This window comes from Malus sylvestris, chromosome 17 (assembly GCF_916048215.2).
Source record: "Malus sylvestris chromosome 17, drMalSylv7.2, whole genome shotgun sequence".
NCBI lineage: Eukaryota > Viridiplantae > Streptophyta > Magnoliopsida > Rosales > Rosaceae > Malus > Malus sylvestris.
The window spans coordinates 28,856,125-28,874,464 of record NC_062276.1 but is presented as its reverse complement, the minus strand read 5'-3'; the positions used below and the strand labels follow the sequence as shown (position 1 = coordinate 28,874,464).

General features: G+C 37.3%; 1 protein-coding gene, 1 long non-coding RNA gene and 1 pseudogene across 2 annotated transcripts in view; 2 read left to right on the top strand and 1 right to left on the bottom strand.

Annotated features, from left to right (window-relative positions):
- Window positions 1-1,659: 1,659 nt before the first annotated feature.
- LOC126612584 (transcription factor bHLH162-like) lies at window positions 1,660-2,981 on the top strand (annotated as a pseudogene).
- A 3,035-nt stretch (window positions 2,982-6,016) lies between these two features.
- Window positions 6,017-18,340, bottom strand: part of LOC126612577 (G-type lectin S-receptor-like serine/threonine-protein kinase At2g19130) — a 42,620-nt gene continuing 30,296 nt past the window's right edge. Inside the window, exon 2 of the mRNA XM_050281039.1 lies at window positions 6,017-8,708. Within this exon, the coding sequence (XP_050136996.1) occupies window positions 6,176-8,647 (2,472 nt within the window). The 5' untranslated portion in view covers window positions 8,648-8,708 and the 3' untranslated portion in view covers window positions 6,017-6,175. The remainder of the gene's footprint in view (window positions 8,709-18,340) is intronic.
- LOC126612587 (uncharacterized) lies at window positions 14,035-17,884 on the top strand. Its single transcript, XR_007619174.1, has 2 exons — window positions 14,035-15,349; window positions 16,275-17,884. It is a non-coding gene; the product is annotated as an uncharacterized LOC126612587 (long non-coding RNA).

Sequence of the window (18,340 nt, the reverse complement as noted above, 5' to 3'; positions counted from 1 at the left end):
TGGTCTACGTTGATGACATTCTTCTGACAGGAACAAATACAGTTCTCTATCAACAATTCATTCACAATATCAGCCAAGTCTTTCCTGTTAACGATCTGGGACCCCTTCATTATTTTTTGGGTTTAGAGGTACAACGTACTTCTGAAGGCATCTTCATGCATCAAAGTAAGTATTTACTTGATCTTCTCAACAAGACTCATATGGCAAGTGCTAAACCTTGTGTAACTCCTCTTGGTACCTCTAAACTTGATCACAGTGGTCCTTTGCTCTCTAATCCCACTGAATATCGATCTATTATGGGTGCCTTGCAATATATCACTTAGACACGACTTGATCTCTCATTTGCCGTCAATCAAGTGTGTCAATTTATGCATGCACCACGGGACCAACATCTGCAAGCTGCCAAATGGATCCTCAGGTTTCTCAAAGGCACACGTACACAAGGTCTATGGTTTAAAAAGGGTTATCTTGATCTCACTGCCTATTCTAATGCCGATTGGGCCCGTTGTACCTATGATCGAAGGTCTACCGGTGGTTTTTGTGTTTTTCTAGGCAAGAACTTGATTAGTTGGAATGCCAAAAAGCAACCAACTGTAGCTCGATCCTCAACTGAAGATGAATATTGATCTTTAGCTCACACAGCTGCAGAAATCACTTGGATTTGCAAAGTATTTTTTGATATCCGTTTTCCTTTGTCTAAAGTTCCAACCATTTGGTGTGATAACATTTCAGCAATCTCTCTTGCATCCAATCCTTTTTTTCATGCTCGAACCAAGCATGTTGAGGTTGACTATCATTACATTCGGGAATTAGTCTTGGCGCATCTTGTTAAAGTTCTCTATGTCTGCAGTCAAGATCAATTAGCTAATATACACACCAAGTCTCTATCCAAACACAGATTTTGTTTTCTTCAGTCCAAGCTTCCTCTTGGTACTTTTCCTGCCCCAAGTCTCAGCTTGAGGGGGTGTAAAGAGTCTAATAGTAGTTGTGTAGTTGGAGTTAGTTAGACAAGGGTAAATGTGTAATTAGATGTGAATGCTAGGGTCATTTATGTCAATAGAATTGTATCTATATATACTGATGTAAATGTAATTTTCAGTAAGAAAATGAAATAAGAAAAGATATTTTTTACATCTCTATCTTCCTTTGTTAGCTTTGGATATTTCCAACTTATTGTCTTGCTTGATCGGTCTGCAACACGTGCTGTGGTTGATGAATAATTATGTTTAATGTAATTCTTAGATATTAATGCAATTTCATAGCCCTTTTTAGAATTGTTCTTCGTGAATAAAACATAAAGTAAACGTTCCTCTCGTTTTGTTTTTGGGCAACCATTTCTACTTGATGAAAAACAGGACAAAAATATCAATACAATCCTCGATGAGAAAAACAAAAAATCACGTGGAAACTTACGAAATAGGACAAGTTTAACTATAAACGAATAAAAAACGTGGAGAATATCCATAAACCGCGTAACAGAAATCACACTGCCACTTCAAGATATTTTCTGGTAGTGTGAATGCTCAGTAGGGCGCAGAAACAATTAAACGCATGCTAATATAATAAATCCACGTGCTTAAATTGGATGTAAAATTCCATCTTAGCGGCTTTCTTTCTGACTTATAAATATGGTTGATGTAACTTGGATGACGAGTAGAGTAGCAGTAGTACGCGTTGACTCTACTCTTTGATTTCCTTGCTAGTCACTAGACAGTAAAGACTTCATCTTCCTTCTGCACTTTTCTCACCAGACAGACTTATATTATATATCTGTGTGTGTGTGTGTGTGTGTGTCTATATATATATATATATATATATATGGTATTTGTACTTATTTGTGGCCAACTTGCCAGAGAATGGATCGTAATCATGCAAATGAATCTTCTTCAACCAAAGTTGAAAGGAGGGTTGTTGAGAAGAACAGGAGAAATCGTATGAAACTTCTTTACTCCAACCTCTACTCCCTCCTCCCTAAACAAACTTTTAAGGTCTCTCTCTCTGTCAATGCCAGAAATACTCTCTTGTTACACCAGATATCTTTGTCGGACTGTGGATGTGAGACATTGAAATTCATAGCTAATACGGAACGTGGGTGTTTGTTGTGAATGCAGGAGCCACTAAGTCAGACAGATCAAATAGATGAAGCCATAAACTACATAAAAAGCCAAGAGTCGAACCTGCAGAAGCTAAAGGAGAAGAAGGAGAGCTTAATGCGCACTAGAAAAAGATCATATGCTACAGCATGCGTAAATGTTGAGAGCACAAGGAGCGCAAAGGCACCCCACATCAAAATCCATGAGATAGACTCCACACTAGAGGTAGTACTGATAAGTGGCTTAGAAAATCATCAGTTCATGTTCTACGACATCATTCGCCTGCTTGACGAAGAACATGCCAACGTTGTGCATGCTAACTTTTCAACTTTGGGAGACTCAACATTTCACATAGTACGTGCAGAAGTACGTAAAACTAACTAAATTTTTCTCTGTTTGTTTCTCAAGAAAATATTTGATATCAATCAGTACTTTGGGATATTAATTTGGACTATGAATTGTCTTTCTTTCATGTAGATAGGCAAATCTATATCTGAGTTTGGGGCTGCAAGAATAACTGAAAAACTTAACAGATTTGTCAATGGATCCACCAGCGACCAAGAATCACAGCAAGAGGATCACGGTTAATGAGTTGAGGCAACTACTTTTGAGCAGGAAAATTCTCCCAACGGATGATTATTTGTTTATACACAAGCAGAGGATCATGCGTGACAATTGCAGCCTCAGATGGCATGGTGTTGGTGATGGAGATTTCCTGTATGTATTTAAACGGACTGTTAAAAACAGCGGATAAAACAATTAGTTTTAGTCTTATCACTAAAAGCCTCTTATCTAATATTTGTTAATTGTCACGTACTATCTAACAAATGATTAATTATCACTAGAAGATAATGAATAAAAAGAAGGAATAATTTTCTCGTTGAATAATACTTGTATTCTCTGCTCTTTTGAGGATGAGTTCATTTCTCCACTTATAAATAATGTGTCATTACCGTAATTTATAATTGGAACCGTTTAATGTCTTGATCTTTATTTTTGCTCAAAAAAAAAGTCTTAATCTTCATTTGAAGATAATTCTTACAAAAAATCATACAAAACGGAAATCGTTTAATTTTTCAAATGTATAAAATAAATTAACAGTTCGTTATTAATGTTACTTGGTATCTTTACCATTGATTTATCGAAGTTCAGCTATAAATTTTGAGTATAAATAGAATTTCCTAACAATTATATCACAATTTGACCATGTTCGCAACCAACTTATTATTGCGGTTAACAGGTGTAGCCATGAGCTAGCTAATTGGACTCGAGATTAACAACTTGGGTCGATGAAGTTGGTCCAACTACGTTTCACGAGGGGGAGTTTGTGCCGCGTTGTTTGATCTGAAGGCAACATACCTAATTACCAGTCATGTAATCCTACAACAAGACAAACTTATCACCCGTTCCGGTGAGAGTTTTCTCTCTATGAGAACTTTTCGCATTGTTGGTGTGTGAGCTTTCCCGATCCGATTTTCGTTCAGCCGTCGGCCCTAGGCATGGCCGGGGTCGACGACAACCTCTAGTTCGTTTCCCTTCTATTTTGTTTATATTTCCCCCTGCTATATTTTGATTCTCCATCCAATCTATTGGTGTTCTACTTTGCAATTCTGAACTTCGATCTTCAAATTTCTTGTCCTCCTTTCCTTTCATCCATGTTTCAGAGAGCTAATTTCTTCCCACTTCTCCTATTTCTTTCCACTATGTTCTCTTTTCTTTCTTTTTCTCATCCTCTAAATTTGCCGGAAGGTGTGTAGAGCTCTGACTCTGGTGTTTACACCACCACCTTCTACTTGTGTGCCTTTGTTGGAACGGATGCCTCTGGTTTTCCTATCTGCTTCCCTGTTAGTTTCTCTTGTGATGTGGTGGCGGATCGTCTGGTGTTGGTTCAAGGGTGATGTAGCTGTGTGTTTTCTCCTTCCTGAGAATTTGTTTGATCGGAATTTAGGCTGCAAGATGATAGAGAATCTGAGATGTTATGGTGATGGCAGGGGTGTAAATTACTTAGGTTTTTTGGTTTGTATGGTGTTTTGGTTTGTATGGTTTGTATGGTTTTAAGGTCTCTGATCCTACTCTTGTTCTGACTTGGTGTATCTAGACCATTATGTATTTGTGCTTCGTTGGAATGGTAATGTTTCCTTTGACAAAAAAAAAAAAAAAAAGGTAAATATCAGTTTACTACCTTCATGAAATTGGTTTTCAATATTTAGTACAACAAGTTTTTTCATCCAGAGTCATACTTAATGACTCTACTCCTTTTCGGACCAACGATAGAGATCTGCGATCACTTGAACGCGTAATTTCACATCCCTAACCTTAATTTCTGATTCCCCATCTCCATCTCTCTGATTCGATTCGATTCGAGAGCAGCTAAAACGCCGCCGCCGCCGCGAGGGGTGATTTCAACCTTGCGCTCGTCATCGTCACCATTGTTCTCTGCATCATCATCTTCGTCTTCAATGTCTACCTGCTCGTCAATTACTAGCACCCCGACAGCCGGGTCAAACCTATAAGTGGACTTCCCCTCACAATCCGCCTGCGTCCCACACTCGGGCACCCTTGGCGATGCCCATTGTAACCCCATTCCCGGTTCAGGCCATCGATCAACGGGCAAACCCTGATCCAAGTTCACGAAACTTGTGTACGCGTTGCAACCTTTCAGAACCCAACAACTACAACCAAAAGCTTGTTATGCAGCAATGGAACAACATGAAAAATAGAAGCTGTGTACCGTAAAGAATCACTGATTAGTCGAGGAAAGTTTTAGGATTATTCTGCTTGCTAATTGATAGATGCCTGTAATTTGTTAATCAGCCGACAGATTTGATGAAATTTTATAAAACTAGGGTTTGGTGGGTTGGTGCAAAGGAGATAATGGAGGGATAAGGGAGGAAGGAGGAGAGAAGGCAAGGTGGTGCAGGTTGTAGAAGAGAGAAGGGAGGGAAGGGGTGCGGGTTGCAGAAGAGAGAAGGGAGGAAGAGGGTGCGGGGGGATGAGGGAGGGAGAAGACGAGTTGCCACATGGCGCTCAATCATTATCCACATAGGCGTTACATCATCAATTAATGGCAGACTTAACAGTTTGACTAACGGATGTATGGGACTGTTCCAAAATTAACACATTAGGTATGACTCTGGGATAAAACAAGTTTGATGTACTAAAGGTTGAAAATCATGAAACATGAGAGTAGTAAACTGATATTCACCAAAGAAAAAAACAATCGTACAATCAGTTGCCACCCATATGTGATCCCCAACCCAAAACGAAAAACAAATAAACCAAGGGTGAAATGAAGGACATGTCGGAAGTGTCAATAACATCGGCGGAAGCAACGATATTCACTAATGTAGTTGTTAGTGTCATTAATATTCGGTAGAGATTGATATGTTATCGATATTGTTGATATGATGTCTATATTTAGCACCAATACCTCAATATAAAATTTGATATTCGATTGAGATATCATCATTCATGTTGTTCAAGCCATTTCATGTATAATAACACATCACTTTCAACCCGCTTGTACCGTACCTTAATTTTAACATTTCAGCTGTGTAATTTTAACCAGACGGCTGAAAAGTAAGAAAATAGGACGTTGAACTTTGAAAGTTGAGTTGCAGTCCACGACATTTTAAACGTGCGGTCATCATTGCGGAGGATTCCGTGGTTGTTGACGTTACATATATAACTCAACATTCCCTGGGATTTGTCAAAACAGTAGAATTTCCAAAACATGTTTGGTACACTGTCCTTTCCAGTCCACGTTTTCTATCGAATATCCTTTTTACATAGCACACTATTTTCTTTCTGTGAAAATGCTATTTGCGGGAATTCCAAATAAGATTTTGGGCCAAATAAGATTTTAATTGTTTATTCTTTTATTCAAGCGATATTCTAATTTAATTGGTGAAAATAAAGAGAAGTACACGACAAGAAAGACTGAAGTTTGGATAACTATTTCAACAATTTTTACATTGTAAAGCAAAACTACTTGGGAGGATGAGGGGACTCACAACCTCCTGCAAGTTAACAAAAATAAAGAAAATGGAAATTTGAAAGTTGGAAATTAGTAGCTTTTAAGTTTAAGCTCCAGATATAGTAATACTACTCGAGTAGCCACGCCTTGAATCCGAAGCAGTACTGGAAGAAATGTTATGGTAATGTATGGACTCAACTAGACTCTTTGAAAACCGGTCGAGGAACTGTGGGATAGGAGGTATGCCGAGATCTATGACTCCTTCCAGAAGTTGAACAACTTGCCCCATTGTCGGCCTATCGTTCTCGTCATCTTGAATGCACCAACAAGCTACTTTGCATGCTCTCATCACTTCTTCTTTGTTTGCATTACCTTCTAACCTGCAATCCAACAAGGTATCGACATCTTCTCCTTTCGTTAATACATTTGCAACACGAGTGGGGAAGTAGTTTTGCAACCCATCATCCAAAAGATCTCTGTTTCTCCTTCCTGATATGATCTCAAAACACAACATTCCGTAGCTAAAGACATCGGCTTTTGTTGTGATAGCTTCTCCTGATATCCATTCCGGAGCAATATACCCTCTTGTCCCTTGCATGGTTGTAATTATCCGGCTGAAGTCTCTGCTCACGAGCTTTGCAAGACCAAAATCAGCTATTTTGGGGGCATATTCTGCATCCAACAGAATATTTTCAGGTTTGATGTCACAGTGTATGATGCATTCTCTGCAACTATGATGAAGATATGCAAGTCCTCTTGCAGTCCCAACTGCAATGTGATATCTAGTTTTCCAATTCAAGACAATCGGACTCTTCTGGAACAAAAGAGATTCTAGAGAACCATTTGGCATGTAATCATAAACCAAGAATCTTTTTGAAGTTTCTGCACAAAATCCGCGGAGACGAACAAGATTAATGTGCTGGACCTTTCCAAGAGTCCTCACTTCTGTAAGAAATTGCTTATCTGCTTGCTTTGGACAGTTAAGCCTCTTCACTGCGATGGCGGTATAACTCTTCAGTGTCCCTCTGAAAACAGAACCAAAGCCTCCTTCCCCAAGTTTTTCAGTAAAGTTCTTGGTTGCGTTTCTTAGAACCCGGTGCTTGAACATTGTCAAAGAGCCTTCATCTGCCTCAGACCTTTCCCCAGAACCGGAACATTCATTCTTGGCAATTACCACAATAACCAGTAAAACACCACACAAACCTCCAAGTACTCCAATGACAATCCAAAAGGTTTTATTCTCTCTCTTCGCCTTTGGTTCCTCTGATGCTGCAACCCGAAGATACAACTCTTTGCCGACTGTCTCATCAGATTTAAGTTGTTTTACATTGAACAAATCCCCTTTCCAAACTAAACACCCACTGTCATAAGCAAACGCTGTACACGAGCAATCACTCAAGCACGCCGATCTACACTCATCGATGTTCTTACCTGCTAAAGTCTCGGGATTCTCTGGGAAGCGCAAATCGGGTATCACCACAAATGTGTCATTTCCTCCACTGCCTGTACTGCATTCTAAAGGGGTTTTCCTCACGCACCCTTCCGTGTGATCCTCCAAGTCCCAGTCTTTTGGAGCTCGCGGTTCAAACCCTTCCAAGCATACACAAAGAGGCACTTGTTGCTGGTTGCAAATACTAGAAGCACCGCAGAATCCATATACCTCGCAATGTTCGGAGGGTCGCAACCAAAATGAAGTCCACTGATTATAGTCCTTCCCCCACTTGTAGGCCCTGAACTGCCCGGAGATATCAAGCATGTACCGGACAAAGATGTCGGGGAAAACAGCATCATAAGAAACATAACTCCCAAATTCATCGGACTTATAGCTGATATTCGTGACCAAATAATTCAACTGAATTTCCGGAACATACTTAAAAATCTTGCCTGTCCAAGGCCCGCTGGTCCAATACATTTTAGTCCCATTATACATCAATAGAAAACTTGTTCCGTTTCGTTCGATCTGTAGAGAGAAAATCCCAGGTGCTGGGTTTTGTGAGCTTCTCCAGGGAGTGAGGGTTAGTTTCTCATTGGTCAGCTTGTTGTATCCAAGCTTCCCGCCCGGCAGCCAAGTGTCGGTCGGGTGATCGAAACTCTGCCATATGACAGCAGACGAATTCAAAGCATCTGTTATGACAAAGTTGCCATTGTCAAGAAGCACTGCTGCTACTTCACTGGTAGAATTAGAAGCAACTGAGAGATCACGAGTTGTTGACCAAATGGAAGATTTGGATTGGTCGAGCAGTATTAAGGTTCCGTTTGGGAAGAGTTGAAGGGAGGAAGAAAATGGATCGGAAACAGGGTGGTTTCTGTTGGCCACCCAAACAACGGTTTTTTGTAGTTTTTTGTACCAGATGCCTATGTAGTGGTTGTGGGAGTTACCTGGAGTGAAGAAACCAAGCTCGAATATGCCGCGTGGTGATGAGCTGATTGTTTGGTTGCCGGAAATAGATTGGCCTTGGGAGATGATGTTGCCAGACGCCGTCGACACATGGGCGGCTTTCAAGTTCAAGCATAACACAAGAACCACAACTGATGACATGTAACTGAGTTTGTTCCTGCTGCTATTCATCATATTCATCTCTTCATAAACTGCAAGAACCTCTATATCTCTCTCTAAGAGTAGGACTGAAGCTTTACCCCTCTCTCTCTCACTCAAATGTTCTAGCCACCTTTTTGTTAAACGAGCTTGGCCATTACATGTGTTGTGTTACAATATGGACTAGTTTTGTGGTCAGCCGTTTTTCAAAGACTAGATCCCCTATATTCCCACAATGTTAGGTTACGGTCCAGGATGAAGGGTGGTGATTGATTCCCCCCCCCCCCCCCCCCCCCCCCCCAAAACAAAAACCATTCTTTTGTCTACATCTGAAATTGAAAAAGGAAAAGACGAAGAAAAGATGTGCAGATGCTCTCCCCATTTTCCATCCCATTTCTTTCTTGCCCTTTTGGTTTTTTACTTTTTTTGGTCTCCTCCTCCAACGCAGAATAGGAGCAAAGGTGGATGATGGGATGTGAATAAAAGGCTCCTAATTGATGGAGCAGTTCAACTCATCTTGTCTTTAGTGCATAATTATATTTAGTGGATACATTTATTTATTCCTTGTCTTCCACTAATATTTGGAGTTTTCTTATCTTATAACTTAGGTTTACTTTTTTTGGTTAGGAATGATATATACAAGAAATCTTAAAAAAGTGGTGAAATTAAATATAATTTATATTGGTTTATAGTTCAGTTGGTTAAGAGTATTCGCTCATGCATGCAGTTAAGGTTTTATGTTTGAATCTCATTTCCGTAGTTTAAATAAATTTAATGTAAATTATCTTCTCATTTGTCAATAAAAAAACTATGGGGTGTAATATCCACACATCCCTTTTTACTTCTCACACAACTTTTTAATTTTCGGACATCGGATTAGATGAATTGAAGAATATCAAATAACATAATTTTCGGACATCGGATTAAATGAATTGAAGAAGATTAAATGACATAAATTAACAAGGGGTGTGTAAGAAGTAAAAATGAGTGTGTGGATAGCACATCCCAAAACTATAACTTATATTAAGTGTTTTTTATTTATTTATTTATAATTGTGCTGATACTTTTCTAATAAAATCGTCAGTCACACTTGTCATGTTGGCTTTATAGTTCGAATTCATTTGGTTTAGATCACAGGTCAACAAAACAACTCCTTGTATCATTTATCATATTTACTTTGATCCAAATAATTTAGTAAATAATCTCTACTTGAATTATACTATGAGTCATTGATCTCCTTCTTAATTTAATTGCTCGATTTCTAGTTATAGAGTAATAGACGTAGCATAACTCTAGTCGTGATCCATTAGCACCATGTGTCAATTTGCTTCTTAATTCACTTCCTTCAATTTTAGAGAATTTTAACGAAAAGTTTACAGCACTGTTTATCTTAACGAAAAATCATAGTTTTACATTAAAAAATCAATTCTAGTACTATTCATTTTATCCTTCATTTTGTCCTTATCGCTAAAACTCAAAATTTTAAAATTATTTTTATTAATTTTTCTTTAATTTTAATTACAAAATAATGGAGATAGCATAACTCTAGTCGTGATCCATAGCATGTGTCAATTTGCACTGTCCACTCAGCAACAGAAGACTCTAGATCGGCCCTCGTTGTATTTTACATTAAGTCTACAGTTCTTTATGCACGTGGAGTTCCAACTTCCAATGTAGGAAATAGGTTTTACCTAAATATTCGACAACAAAATATAAAATAAAAAGGAATTTACCTAATAAAACAAAAGCTGCGACGCCTAATTTGAATTAAATAAACGCATCAACTGTTTTGTATGATATCTTATAGTTGAATTTTGTCGCCTGCTAGTGCTAGTAGTGCATGCCTTTTTTAAACTAAAAGGTCATTGAATATGTATTGATAATTTACAGAGAAATGTTCTTTCTGCTGGATCTCAGCTGAACCATTTCCACAAGAAGTTGTGTGTAACGTATACACCACGTAGCAGTATATTTAACCACTTAAATCTCGACATTTGTTATCTTTTATAGCTAAATTGTCATCCGGTATACTACTTAACAACAACCAATTATTGTGTGTATCATGTTTACCACGTTAGCAGCGTAACCAACCACTTAAATCTTGACATTGGTCAAATTTTTACAACTGCCACGTGTAGACATTTCTTGAACTAGCTTAACGTTTTTTTTATTGTTTTGTTATTTATACCAATGCCTAATGGATATATAGTCCATGTGGTGATTGATTAGTTGAAAGATAGTTTGTATGGTAAAAATGTTCAAATTTAAAGCCTTGTCTGAAGTATTGGCAGCAAGATTTTTTTCTTCTCGGGAATAGAACATAAGAAATGACTTAAAATTTAGAAAAATTGGACAAAAGACTTCTAGGCAGCAAGATTAATTGGCGAGACCCATGGCTTACAGTTGAGATTTATGCATAGAAATAACTCTAAGCTTTGCTAATTTAGGATTTTCCTTTATGGCCTTGTACTACCTACCGATGGAAAATAGCTGCAGGGAGGGATGGAGAAAAGAGCGATGAACAAAAGAAAGGAAAGAAATGTAATTTTCGACTCGCACATGCATGCTAATAATAAAGAGAAAACAACATTTTAAAATTTTGTATGAATTCTAATAGATTTTACAACATATGTTTAAATTTGATTTTTTTTTTCTCGCAAAAACTATCTTTCAACTACTTTATTATAACTATTTACCCGATTAGGATCTTACATCAAAGACAACACCACCCAATTCATGCCTGCCTTTTTCTTTTTCTTTTTCTTTTTCTAATACAACCCCACCCACACCTTGTTCTTGTCAAAGGAATCAACTATTTCAACGGTCACCCTTAAATATTGATGCACCTTTTTAATATGCGCATGCACATTTTGCAATCCTTATAGAATATGAATATTTTTTCTTGGTATTTGTTTGATTGAGTGTGGAATCAGTAACGAACCCAAATTGACCAGATGGGAAATTTCAAAAGATAGAACTTCGTTTCATCATACAATAAAACATAAAAGGCCTAACTTGGTTAAACTAATTGTCACCATACTGTGAATTAGAGAGGAAGACAAGACGGGTACTAAGCAAATGGACAAATTTAATTTTTTTAAATCTTCCACACCCATATCAAAATGGACAAGGATTGTCTGCCCTCCTAGTTGTGGTGCCCTTCTATACCCTCCTATTTTGTGCGGTCACGGTTAAGCCACGTTAATATTTTATATTTTTATTGTTTTTTGTCTTATTATCTCATTAAAAAATTAATATAAAATGTTGACGTGGCTTAACCGTGACCGCACAAAATAGGAGGACATGGAAGGGCACCACAACTAGGAGGGCAGACAATCCTTGTCCTATCAAAATAATGAGATGGCACTCCAAAGCTAAAGGAACTCCATTCTTGATCGAAGTTCAAACATTTAACAAATTGGCATCTGAAAAGCAAAAACTGCAATATAATGAGTAAGAAGACATTTTTTGACAACGAGTAGCGTCGACTTTGAAAAGGAATTGACAACGAACCAACGTCCATACCAACATAAATTTTATACTCAACACCATTAGCAAAGCTAATAAAAAGAGCCTCATAAACCCAAGAAGACCCAATAATACACCAACTTAAAACTAAAATACTCACTAGGAGTGACTCAAAATAACCTCACTAAAAATGCACTTATTGATTAAAATACTAAAACGAAAAACAAATCTGCATCAATTCATAAGAACAGGAAAGAGAAAGGTGAGGGAAAGGAGGAGCAGAGAGGCTACCACCATCCCCAAGCTAGAGCAAAAGTCCGCCTGGCTATGAATTTTTTAGATCTAGGGGTTTTGCTTGGTTAAGAACATATTATTTTTAGTTTTTTTGGTACAGAGGAAGGCAAACAAAACAAGAAAAAGCTAGGCCGGAAGAGCCCTAGAATGGGCCCGGCCAATAATATATTAGGAAAACTAATGAAAGGGGCTTGAAAAATTTGAAATTAAAAAAATTAGTAGCAGTGGTAGGAGGAGAAACAAGGAAATGGATCTTCTCTCTCTGGATCCCTTCCACCTAAGCCTCATGTTCCGCAAATTTGGATTCTTGAAATTTGATCTAACGGCTACAAATAGGAAATCCTATTAAAAGTTATAATAACTTTAATCGTTTGATCAAATTTCAAGAACCCGAATTTGTAGGTCATAAAGATTAGGTGGAAGTGATCCAGAGAATCCGAAAACCATGAAGACAAAGAGACAAGCCATGACCCAAGTCAGCAATATTGTCCTACTAGTTCTAGAGCATTTTTTTTAGGCTTTGAGTTAACATAACGTCCAAGGTTTGATTTTTGAAGGTAACTAAAAATGCTATTTGTAACTATCACAACACGCACACATTTTTGGTTACCTTCAAAAATATGTGTATATGCGTGTTGTGATCGTTAGCTTTTTTCAGCATCTCCATAATAGTTTTGTTAGGCTTATCACATAAAGAGTTAGAAACTAACCTATCTTTTGTTCATTTACTAATTATGCAACTATGTGAATAACTTTTCAAGATTATGAGTTATGTATTAGTAAATTTTGGTGATCGGTGACATAGGTGCTATTCTTTTGTAACAGCATGTTTAGAATGATTTGTAAGGAATCGGTAGCATTCCTATTCTTTTCCATCCCACACCTTCTGGTAATTGAAAATTCAAGGTATGGGATTATCAGGGGGTGTTCTTTATCCCGTACTCAATCATTCATATCACTATTCTCTCATATTCCTATTCCTACTTATGGTAAGTTAACATCCCTAATTTAATGAGTTTATTTTGATAAATTTTAATTGTACATCAAAAATGTCGACAAGATATCAAGATATTAACAATAAAAACAAAAATAAAAGCTAACGTGGAGAACACTCGCATAAAAATAGCCTAAATTGCTAAATTTAAGCATAACAAAAAGCCAACACCATAACAAAAACTCTAAATTAGTCCAACCCTAAATCTTGATTGCCACTATGATTGAATTCACACCTCCGTAGAACTCATCTTATCTTGACATGAACTTGTAGGTCAATTGACGGATCATTGGACTAGAACTTGATGAGGGTAAATCCAATTGATGAGGACTCAAATCATAGAGGCATTTTACACAATTTATGCACAACTCTACGTCTGTTGATCAAGTGGAACAAAAACCAAGGAGTTGGGTAGCGTGAGGCATTTCCCATTATACATTGACGACGTGATCGTATAATGGTACACTTGACGTCTCTAGTTAGTAGGGAGATTCGGAACTAACGACGTGGGTTCAGAAACTCATGTGTTGTAAGTTTTGGGTCGAACTACGGATTGCTCGAGTCTTATTAATTCCAATATGGATACAAACAAAACGATTGTAAACCTGCGGGGTCAATCGGTTTTTGAGAGAGTGCGTGTGCGTGTGCGTGTCGTGTATTAGTGCAGCTAGTTTTATATATATAATTTTTATGAAATGATGATGTGTGTTTAAAAAATTGAGATTAATTTACTATATGATATCATATATTGTATTGTTGTCACCCTTACGGACTTCACTACTTATCAGATTTTTTTACCAACACAATACACTATTTTATGGTGTAGGTTTTTATCTTTTTTTTTTTTTTTAATTTTTTTTATCAAGGGTAAATTAACATTGTTATGCTCTGTGTGTCTACAATATCTTACTCTGTTATACTCAATGGGTATCCTCGGGGGTATATTCTTCCTTGACGAGGATTGCGCCAGGGAGACCCTCAATCCCCATATCTGTTCATAATATGCGCTGATGGATTATCAGTTTTGCTTGCACAACGAGAGTGCAGGGGACTGATTCCAGGTATTTCTATATGCCCGGAAGCGCCGTCGGTGAATCATTTAATGTTTGCCGATGACAACTTGTTATATTGCTGAGCCTATGTTGCTGAGTGTGGACAGATTATGGAGGCCCTCCAAATTTATTATAGTGCATCTGGGCAGAGAATTAACCTTTTATTAAGCGAGGTTTGCTTTAGTAGAAATGTTAAAAGACCGTTGTAGCTGAAACTTGCAACGATGTTAGGGGTACGAGTAGATAAGCATGACAAGTATCTGGGCATGCCTACCTTTGTTTGTGAAATTCCGTTCCTAGAATTTCACTATTAATTACGTATCTCGTTATTTAAATTCGTATTACACGTTTTCGCTATTTTCATTAGTTAATTATAATTCCGTTAATTTAGAAATTAAATTGAATAGTTATCGGTTAAAATTTCATATTGAATCTTTAAAATTTGTTGACTTGTCACAAGTAACGTTTTCGAATAGATCTCGAAACCACGAGCACATAGGCAAAAGCCGTTTGCGAGTCCGGATTATGACAGTATAGTTATGGACATTTGAAGTCGTTTTACTAAGCTTTAGATTATAAATTTCATATAACTCCCACTTTGTGGGGGGAGGCCCAACGAAAAAAAGAGGAGAGTGAAAGGCAAGGGGGAAATCAGAAGAGAGAGAGAAGGAGAGGGACAGAGAGAGGGGAAGGGTTGGTGGAATCTTCTTCTTTCCCTCTGTTTTCTCTTTTTTGCAGCTCCAAAACGAAGGAGGAAGGAGACGAAGAAGGAATTCGTAAAATTCTGTTTGCTAAGCATTTGGTGACTGAAGAAATAAACAAAGAAGGAGAGATGGAGGACACAATTGCAGCAAGATTCGATGGACTTCATGTTGGTCCAGTCATTATGATGCCCTTCAGATTAGCAAGACTACCAAGAGATTATACATATAAGTGGTGAGTAGTGTAACAGATGGAAGGCTTTAAAATGTGTTTGATATTTTCTGGTTTTGTTGATTAATTTTTATAATTTTGAAATCCATGGGTTAATTCCACATGTCCTACAATATCTATTGTTCTTTGTTTGTGTGTGGTGTTGTTGATCAGATTCAATGAATGAGAATGAGGTTCTTTTACTTCAATTTCTTTTCTGGTTTTAGTCGGTGTTGTCGACGCTTGCTACATATATATTTGAATTGAAACTGCCACGATATATTTGGAGTTCTTGGTTTTGTTTAGGGTTTTCTACCATTCAATGAACCAGTCTGAATATGAATTAGAGTTGGGTAATTCGGATTGGGTGTGTAGATCAAATTTCTTGATTAAGGGTTTGGTTCAGAAGGTCAATTTCTTGTTAATTTTGAGCCATGTTAGTTTTGGATGTTATATACATGACTTATGGACTACCTGGAATAATTTTGGGATTTGTAATATGAATTGGAGATGGGCTGTTACGTAAGTTGCAGAAAATTGATTTCTTGACAAAGAAAACTCAAGTTTCGAGCAGCCTTCTTTGACTCTTAATTTTTAGGTCTTTATGTGCTCATTTGAAGAAAACAATTTAGTGTATCGAAAGTGCATATGTTCATGATCGCAACCCTACTGTTTTCACTCAGTTCCGTTGAGTTTTGGTTGATCAAAACCTTATTTAAACTTGGGTCACAAGCTGCCAAACAGCAGCAGAAAACTGGGTTTCTAGTTTCAAGACTCTATTTTTCTGTTGGCATAACTTCCAATTCAGAGTTCCGTTTTCTACAAAGTTTATATGCTTTTAAAGTACAAATCACAAGCTTCAAAACCCATATAATATTACATGATTTGGTTTAGTTTTGAATGTTCCAAAGGGAGTCTAAACTTGGTCCAATGATGCTGTTTTCTGCAGATTTTGTGGAGAAGCAGAGTACTGTTTTTGCCATACCAATCTTCTTTTCCAGATTCCTTTCTAATCTTCTTTACTACTATTTGAGTGATATTATTTGAGTGGTAGATTCTAGAATCAGTGTACTTTCTTTAGATAATATTAATTTTGTGTTTAAACACTTAGTTTGGTTATTAAGGTGTGTTACTGGTATTTATACTTTTGATTGTAATTTTATGTTCCGATTAGGTTCTTCAAAGAAACAAAATTAATCGAATTCAAGGTAGGGGGTTCTGGGAAACCTTATATGTATTAATCTAATTATTGCTTACTTTTGGTCAATATGCTACGAATTGATTTTAAATATTAAATTCAGTATTACTAGAGACTATGTAAGGCTTAGTAGGCCTATATTGGTTAGTGAGTTATCCGGATAATATATACGTCGGTTTACGTGTATGCGAAGTCATATTGTGATATATATATATATATATATATATATATGTGTGTGTGTGTGTGTGTGTGTGTGTGTGTGTGTTTAGTTATTTTCTTGATAATATGAATGATAAAGGTTATGACCATGTGATCCTAAAATCCTATTAGAAGTATTCCATAGAATTTATATGCTTGCATGATATGTATGCTAATGGTCATGAGAAGTTGATAGTGCAAGTGATTTCGTTGAGTGATGGTCCGGAATCGTATCATTGTTTGGATTCCGTTGAGTGATGGTCCGAAATCCCTTCTACTCCGTGATTCCGTTAAGTGATAGTCCGGAATCGTATCTTTGTTTGGATTCCGTTGAGTGATGGTTCGGAATCTTATCCTTGTTTGGATTTCGTTGAGTGATGGTCCGAAATCTTATCCTGGTTTGGATTCCGTTGAGTGGTCCAAAGTCGCATCACTTGACTTGTTGGTTTCTTAGATTTGATATCAACTTCAGAGATGTAGGCTTGGCTTAACTGTGTCACTCTAGCCTTAGTTTTGTTTTAGTATATTTGTGAGCAATGGTTTTGATAATCTTGTGAATTGAATTAGAAAAGCTGTTGGACGTTTGGATGACTCATTCAAGATTTTCTATGATTCGATTATGATTTCATAAAGTATGAATTTAGAAGATATGGTTATGGTTGTTATTATTTTGGTCAAATTAGTTAATTAATGTGGCTAGAGAATTGTATTGAACTCTGTTGGTTCTTTGATATGATATATGTTGTGAATTGCGGTATCATGTTGCGACATAATGACTTATATAGAAGATGGAAGGGAAATCATGATTTTCAGGTGTGTTTGTTATGTAACCCTGAGTCTAGTAATTTCATGCTTGGCAAGTTCTATTGATTGATTGAGAAATGTTATGCCTTTCGGCTTAAACGGACTGTGATATATGTCAATTATAGACCATGATGAACTACGAATGTTTTGATCCCTGTGTATGGTACGTAGGCAGTCTAACGAGAAGGTTAGATGCAACCATAAAGTATACGAAAAATTATTATGCGATTCGATTCTTGAGTTATGCTTCGTTCATATCCTGGAGGCGGGATTTGTTGAGTATATGGTTACTTGGTGACGTCACGTGTCGATCCTGGACGTAGGTCTGGATCGGGGAGTGACATTGTTGGTAGAAACAAGTCAATGTGCTTTAGTTACATAAAGGACCGATTGTGGAAAAGGCTGCAGAGGTGGAAGGGTAAGCTACTTAGTACGACAGGGAAAGAAGTGCTAGTCAAGGCAGTCACACAAGCAATCCCAACCTATACGATGAGTTTTTTTCTCGTACCAAAACATTTTTGCGAGGATTTGAACAAACTGATCGCATCTTTTTGCTTGGATGGTGATGAAGGTGAAAGGAAAATGCATTGGTGCTCTTGGTAACGTCTTTGCATCCCAAAAAGTGAGGGGGGACTTGGGTTTCAAAACTTTTTTGCCTTCAATTTGGGGATGTTAGCCAATCAGGGATGAAGGATCATTAAAGAACCCTACTCGTTAGTATCATAGATACTAAAAGCAAAATACTTTCCACAAGGATCATTCATGAAGGCAACGGTAATGCACAATGCTTCTTACTGTTGGAAGAGTATATGTGC